The 8,267-nt window shown below is 31.2% G+C and overlaps 1 protein-coding gene across 1 annotated transcript; it reads left to right on the forward strand.

Moving 5' to 3' along the window:
* Positions 1-1,601: 1,601 nt before the first annotated feature.
* On the forward strand, positions 1,602-7,163 carry LOC112509832. The gene is made up of 8 exons (XM_025115010.1): positions 1,602-1,756; positions 5,692-5,725; positions 5,835-5,999; positions 6,073-6,165; positions 6,252-6,317; positions 6,405-6,496; positions 6,585-6,632; positions 6,755-7,163. The coding sequence occupies exons 4-8, from the start codon at positions 6,073-6,075 to the stop codon at positions 6,873-6,875; spliced, it is 420 nt and encodes a 139-aa protein (XP_024970778.1). The 5' UTR covers positions 1,602-1,756; positions 5,692-5,725; positions 5,835-5,999; the 3' UTR covers positions 6,876-7,163.
* The last annotated feature ends 1,104 nt before the right edge of the window (positions 7,164-8,267 follow it).

Consider the following 8,267-nt stretch of genomic DNA (forward strand, 5'->3'; position numbering starts at 1 on the left):
TTTAAGAGTTTTAAGAGTTTTTAAGAGTTTTAGCCAAATGCTTTATAAGATAGTATAGATAATGTTAAAATTGACTAACTTTTTAACATGTATTTTTACATTTCTCAACTAGTTTATCGACTAGTTTTTGACCAATTTGAATAGTTCATAAATTAACTTATCAACTACTTTTAATTGTATCAACTAATTTATTAAATATAACCTAAGACATTGATACAACATCCAAACCCAAAATCCACCTTCAAAAGAATCCTTGTGATGCCCAAAAGTTCTCTTTCATAAGACAAAGAAGCAAAATTTTATTAGCCAAAAATACATTTTTATCTTGGAGTTGCACACCTCCTCTGTAAGGAAAAGCTAAAGAAACATAAAATGTATCTCAACAAATAAAATACAATAACTATAAAATCAAGATGTTGTATTTTACTATTAATTAGGGGCAGATCTAAGAATATATTTTTTATTGTATTATAGCGAACAATAAAATAACACGGTGACGTTCTAAAGGACCATGGTTTTTTTTTAAATTACGACCAATAATTATAGAGGTTGCAAGGGCTCGAACCGGATCCCCTTAGATCCGCCCCTGATACTATTAATCATACAATAAACCATTTTCTAGATGAAAATTACAATGTAAATGCATTGTTCAAAGAAAATTTTGACGATTTATGAAATTAGATCAACATTATTTATGCTTATTATTTCAACATAACTTCGTCATCACACTTTGCCATACAATTAGAATATTTGTTACATTTAACGTGCCGTATAATTTAATAGTAATATCAACAATTGATTAAATAACCAAAAATATGCAAACGAACGAAATTAAAAAAAGAACGTGTAGAGTGAAACTAAAGCTATTTCATGACAATAACGAATAAAGGTTTGTTATATTCAATTTTTTCCCCTAATGAAATGAAAAACAACTTGTAGGATGATATTAAAGCTATATACTTACATGCCAATAATGAAAACAACTAAAAATATTTTACAATTGAAAAGTTATACACTACAACAAAAACAAGTTTATAAGACATTTTTTTGGGGGCACTTTTTAAAACCCGTCCTTTAAAAGGGGGCTAATAAGATACATTATTTTATGAGTCATATTTGATTTAATTTACTAGGACTCTTATTTTTTATGTCTTATTAAGCTCTCTTAGTGTCCTATCATGTAGTCTAATACTACACTTTTCAATGTCACATTATTTTAGAGTCTAATAGGACAATTTTTAAGTGTTGTATTATTTAAAAGACTAATAGGACATTTTAAAATGTCATATCATTTTAAAAGTTAATAGGACATTTTAAGTGTCATGTTAATTTTAAAAGTTAATAGGATATTTTTGATTATTGTATTAATGTTTAAAAGTTAATAGGATACCTGTTAAAGTTTAAAATGATATGAATACCATAATTTAAAACCATTTTTAACATCAAACCTAAAGCCCAAATGTGAAAAGCGTTTTAATTTTCTGAAGCCCAATAGTATTGATTAAATTTGGACTTGGGCCTAAAAATAATGTTAGCAATATCAAGTCAATCTCAATCGACCTTCACTCACTTCGTCGCCTCTCGCCTCGCTCACGGGACGATATCACGAACAGAAACCAATTCGTGAATCGAAATCGAAATCGAAATCGCAATCGCAATCGGCCTTGACTCAATCGGCTCTCGCTCTCTGCCTCTTTCGGGTCTCGACTATCGACCGGCTCTCGGCCTCTCGCTATCGCATCTTGTGGCTTGTGAGGTTAGGGTTATTTACTTTACTTATTTCATTTCTTATGTTTCTAATTCTTGTTTTATTGCAAAACCTAAGTATGAAGCTGTGAAATTGGTCCTTTGTGGTTTGTCATTTGTGTTTCCAGTACTGTTACTGTATCACTGATTCACTGTACGTCTGTATGTATAATGTTACTGTATCATGTATGCCTAAATCCTAATTGAAATCCATGCCTTTTGCTGCCAATCTACCATTTGTTAATTGAAGCCCAAATTTCTTTACCTAACATCTGTTAACAACCCCCTAGGACAGCTTAAACAACCTCTAAGTGTGGCCCAAAACAGTCTCGAAACAACATCCAAATAGTCCCTATTGCTGCTATTTTTTTAGACACAAATCAGCCTCTTTAGCTGCTAATTTTTACAAAACTTGATATGTTAGCTCAAATTCCCCTAGTATACAAAACTTGAAAAAGAAAGATAGGGGTTACCTCGTATGCCAACAACACTACTGAAATTTCCTTCTTGGTTGGTCATTTTTATTCAATAATATGGTTTTCCAGGCTGTAGATCCCTTGACATTGAGAACTAGTAATAGCAACCATAAGTTTATGCTACATTGCTTTATAAAACCATTATATCTCAATGACGTCGCTTTTTTTCCTTTCATAATTTATACCCTCAAACTATTTTATCGTTTAAGTAGATGCAAATTGAGCACTTGTATTCAATGCAATACATTAACAAACTGTAATTGAATTGAATTATTGTACTTGGAATATGACCATTGGGAGACAGACTAGAAATTCAGTTAATATGTTTGTAATTAGCTACTGGATTTTAGCAATAATTTGAAAGAGTAGTTGTGATTCAGAATTTTTCTAAGTAATTTACCCACTTCTAGCTTATAGCCTTATATGCCATTTTCAGAAAATCAGTGAAAGAAATAAGACTAGTAGGGGATATAAGAAGATGATGCAAATTACCGGGAAAAAAAGTTATGCTCGAGTTCGTGAAGAACTAAAGGTAATGTAGTTGTTCATATAGTTGATGTGATATGCATATGTGTTTACCTAAATATATATATGTGTGTGTTTTATTAATTGTAGGTTGTGCATGACGGAGATTGATATCTCTCGTTTGTAGGGCACAATAAGAGTTTTGTATTTGCATTATTCTTGTTCGTTACTTAGTTTTGTCATGATACAACTTTCTAGTGGATACATAGCTTGGTAGTTGATACTCGTATAAATACTTTACAACTTCGAGTTTTGTTCTATCGAAGCACTCTCATATATGCTTTTAAATGTAATATAACAGAAGGATTTTATAATTGGATGATGTGTCTTGCATTATAGTCATTTAGGACGCTTTTAGTGTTAATTATTATAGCCTATTAGGACACTTTTTTAGTATTACTTAGTTCATTTTATAGGACTCTAAAATTTGTTTCATAATTATATAACTTATTAAGACACATATTTTGGTACTATATAATTGTTTTAGCGACATTAAATTTTGTCCTATAGAAGCATTTTTTGGGATGCCCATATTTGTTTTTAAATGTAAACATTTTGTGACAACATAAAGTGTCTATTAGGACACATTTTAGTGTTACTTAAACCATTTTATAGGACTATGGAATTTGTATCATAATCCTAGAATTTTTTAGGACACTCAAATTCATCCCATTAACCTAATACAACACCTTTAGATGAGACACATTTTTTGTCCTATAAACTTAAAAGTCCTATTAACTACCTTATTAGGACACTAATGAGGGTCCTATAAACCCCTTTTCGTTGTAGTGTTAACAAAAAAAACGTTCACCTTTTAGAAAACCTTTGTTTTTAGACGGAACCTACGACAAAAAGGTTTTACATAAATAATTTGTTGGTTTGAATTACATTATTAGAAAAAGGAAGTCTTTACGTAGAAACAATGATATACTTAATACTTGTGACAAAAACAGTGAATTACATTAAGTAATTGATGTAAATGCAAAACAAACTTTGAATCCAAATTAGAAGGAATCTTCTATTTTTGAAGCTTAGCACACGTCCCCTTCACTTTGAAAAGAAAATATTGAGGATTTATAAAATTAGATCAATATTATTTATGCTTATTATTTCAACATAAATTCGTCCTCACACTTTGCCATACAATTAGAATATTTGTTACCTTACGTGCCATATAATTTAATAGTAATATCAACAATTGATTAAATAATCAAAAATATGCAAACGAACGAAATTAAAAAAAGAACTTGTAGAGTGAAACTAAAGTTATTTCATGGCAATAACGAATAAAGGTTCTTTATATTCATTTTTTCCCCTAATGAAATAAAAAACAACTTATAGAATGATATTAAAGCTATATACTTACATGCCAATAAGGCAATAATGAAAACAACGAAAAATATTTTACAATTGAAACGTTAACAAAAAACGTGTACCTTTTAGAAAACCTTTGTTTTTAGACGGAACCTACGACAAAAAGGTTTTACATAAATAATTTGTTGGTTTGAATTACATTATTTGAAAAAAGGAAGTCTTAATGATATACTTAATACTTGTGACAAAAACAGTGAATTACATTAATTGGTGATTGATGTAAATGCAAAACAAACTTTGAATCCAAATTAGAAGGAATCTTCTATTCTTGCAGCTTAGCACACATCCCCTTCACTTTGAAAAGAAAATATTGAGGATTTATAAAATTAGATGAACATTATTTATGCTTATTATTTCAACATAAATTCGTCCTCATACTTTGCCATACAATTAGAATATTTGTTACATTTAACGTGCCGTATAATTTAATAGTAATATCAACAATTGATTAAATAACCAAAAATATGCAAATGAACGAAATTAAAAAAATAACTTGTAGAGTGAAACTAAAGCTATTTCATGGCAATGACGAATAAAGGTTTGTTATATTCAAATTTTTTCCCAAATGAAATAAAAAAAACTTGTAGAATGATATTAAAACTATATAATTACGTGCCAATAATGAAAACAACGAAAAATATTTTACAATTGAAAATTTAACAAAAAAAAAGGTTCACTTTTAGAAAACCTTAGTTTTTAGACGGATCCTAAGATGAACAAGTATTACATAAATAGTTTCTTTGTTTGAATTACATTATTAGAAAAGAGGAAGTCTCTACGTAGAAACAATGATACAATTTATACACAAAGATTGTGACATAATGGTGTGATTTTTATGCATTTGTGTGTAGAAGTAAGATTTTTTTTAATTTGAAGAACTTCATCTTTTCATGGTTATATATATCTCACCTGGAATCATCATCTCCATCCCTCCATAAACTTAATCTAAGTTTTCATTTTCCAAGAATTTAGTTTACATTAATTTTCAAAGCCTCCATTTCTGTTTCTTTTATATTGTAAATGTCGAGAGGATTGATGAATCTATTGAGAGGTTCAAAGAACAATTGGCATCCTCCCAATGGAGTTGATACTACCACCTCCAGTTACTGGCTGAATTGGAGATATTTTCTATGTTGTCTATGGATATTAATATCAGTGGTTATGGCTTTCTATCTTATAATGAAATACGAAAGGCCTAATAATCGAAGGACAAGAAACGGAGAAGGAGGAGATGATGATGATTATGGGGTGGTGGTGTGCTTTGAGGATGTTTGGAAGCCTTGTGTGAAAGCAATCCATCCAATTTGGTTGATGGTTTTCAGAGTATTTGCTTTTTTTGTGCTATTACTTATTATTATCCTAAATGGCATTGTTCATGGAGGAAAGATGTTTTACTACTACACAGAGTATGTTTTCTCCACTTCGATGCATCCATTATCACACCATTTTTTATTCTTTATCTACTTGATGATATACAAGAATCTTGTTTAGCATTCAATTATTTAAATCTTAATTTACCAATGTTTTCTCTAATTCTGAAATTTCACTCTCTTTTCTTGTGAGTTTATAGGTGGACTTTTACTCTGGTTATTATATATTTTGGGGTATGTTTCATCGATATAATCTGTTCTTAGATACCCTTTCTCTTTATCTTTCTTTATACGAGTTGTTCTTTTTTCTTCTCGGATTTATGTTGGAGTTTTCTATGCGCAGTTTGGATCTTTGTGGTCAATATATGGATGCTACCGGTATCACTATGAAGTTGGTGGTGGGAGAAGCGAGGAATTAGATGAAGCACAAGCTGTAGGCCCTCAAGATCGAAGGCACCCTTGCCAAGCCGCGGGCTTTTGCGTTTATGTTTTTCAAATCATATTCCAGGTAAAATTCTTAGAACACAAATGAAAAACTCGACAGAAAAACAAACCATTCATCACGTCATTTTGTTCTTCAGATGGTGGCAGGTGCAATTGTGCTTACCGATTGCATTTTCTGGTTCATCCTCGTACCTTTTCTTGCTAGAGAACATTATAATACTTTTCAATTGGTAAGCACCATTCGTTGTTCTATATGCTTCAGTAACACGTCTTTTGTTTGTGTTTTTGATTCGTTTGTGGGGTATTATACGTGCAGCTCCCTATCGCTATGCACTCTACTAATGTTGTGTTCTTGCTTTTTGAGACTGCATTGAATAGCTTGGTAAGTTGTTTTGGGTTTCTTAACACAAAAACAAACCCAATCAGTTATTTTCGTTTGATTATGATTCTAAAAGTTTATATTTTTCAGCGATTCCCTTTGTTTCGAATCGCGTATTTCTTTCTCTGGACATGTGTTTTTGTCATTTTCGAGTGGATCGTCCATGCATGCATCAGGCTTTGGTAAAATACGATCATTATTTCTACTTTCTCTTACAGACATACACATATATAAAGGATCACTGACAAAATGATCATGATCTTAAAACAGGTGGCCATACCCTTTTCTTGATCTCTCTTCACCATTATCTCCATTATGGTAAGTTCTCTTACAAGAAAGCATGAAGGTGTTGTGTGTGTTTCTGTCAAGGAACTGCTTTCTAAATCTTTGATATATATATATATATATATATATATATATATGTATGTATGTATATGCAGGTACCTATTGGTGGCATTGTTGCACTTTCCATGTTATGGAATTTTCTTTCTTGTAATAAAACTGAAGAATTTTCTCTTGTTGAGGATGTTCTTGCGGGATGGAGAGTCCGCACCCCCGTGAGTGGACGAGGAAGAAAGGATTTCTCAAAGCAACCCGAGTTTCAGTGATAGAGGGGAGTGAGAAATAAATGGATTTTTGGATCGCCTAATTCAATAGCTCAAAAATAGGTCTTCGTCTCCAGGAAGCATACCCTTAGTTAGCAAGAATACCAAACAAAGATAGATAGCATAAATACGACTCGGAGTAGATCTATTAAATTATTAGAATGTTAATAGCGACTCGGAGTAGATCTATGAAACATATAATTGTTTGTTATATATATATATATATACACGAGCTTAATTAAAGAGTTACAAAGGCATACACTTTCTTGTGGTTTTCTTGGTTGTTCAAAATAGCACCTTATGCTTTAGAAAGTTTAGTCTTGAAGTAGATGAAAGTGACATACATAAACACATGGGAAAAGGGTCATGAAAACCTCCCAAGACCCACCCTTTTCATATTTTCATTGAGAAATCATTGGTCAAAATGATAATGAAGTAGAATTGGGAACTTTAAATTGTGTTTTTATCTGTCAATTTTTGAGCCAAGAACCCATTCAAATAGTTCATAAACCCCATTATGGCAGATCTTTTTAAAAGATAAAGTCAAGTTGATTATGGGTACGTGTTTCAAAAAGGATCGGAGTTTTTGAGTAAACTAGGGTTGTGCATCGGACGTGTCGGGCGGAAAAATCAAAAACCCGATCGGACAATGAATGTGCATCGTAACCCGGTAAACAACCAACATCCCAAAAACTCAAGCCGATTTCTATTGTTCTTCAAAGTTCGACTATTTCAATTTTCAAGGCATGATATTTTGTTTCCAACCAACTAATGGTCTAAAGTTAGATTCAAGAAATTGAAGATGGAAATCCTGAATGGCCGATTTTTATATTGATTGAACTTGTTGAATTGTTGTGTGAGTCATATTAAGATTTATGAATCTTTCATTCTTTTTGCAAAAAAAAAAAATCTAAATTTCTAATTGGTTATCATAAAGTTGTGTCATGTGTGGCCGTATGGGTTACTGACTTACTAGGCTAAGGCCTAAGGGGCTTTTTTTTTCCTTTTTGATAACGAGTCTTGCATGGGGTTGTAACGAACCGAATGTTCAGTGGATCATTCGTGAACCGTATTGTAGGAAGTTCGTTTACGTTCGTTTATTTAATAAACAAATGAACATGAACCCAATTTTTTTATAATAAGTCTTGCTTGCATATTGAATTTTGAAAATTGAATTTTGCAATGCATATGAGTACAGACTACACAAAAATAACAACAAATGATGATATTGCCTTATTGAGCACTTGTTTTTTGCAATGTAAAATAGCATAGTTTATAAATTTTAAATTTATCATTGTTCTCTTGATTTTTATTTACTTGAGGTTTGATATTATCGCATTAGATTTAT

This window comes from Cynara cardunculus (assembly GCF_001531365.2).
Source record: "Cynara cardunculus var. scolymus isolate 2C chromosome LG 3, CcrdV1, whole genome shotgun sequence".
Lineage (NCBI taxonomy): Eukaryota > Viridiplantae > Streptophyta > Magnoliopsida > Asterales > Asteraceae > Cynara > Cynara cardunculus.

Coding starts and splice junctions, on each gene's coding strand:
- LOC112509832 (XM_025115010.1), top strand. CDS start 6,073: ATGGTGGCAGGTGCAATTGTGCTTACCGATTGCATTTTCTGGTTCATC. Junction 6,166..6,251: donor ATTATAATACTTTTCAATTG/GTAAGCACCATT, acceptor TTATACGTGCAG/CTCCCTATCGCTATGCACTC. Junction 6,497..6,584: donor CATGCATGCATCAGGCTTTG/GTAAAATACGAT, acceptor ATCTTAAAACAG/GTGGCCATACCCTTTTCTTG.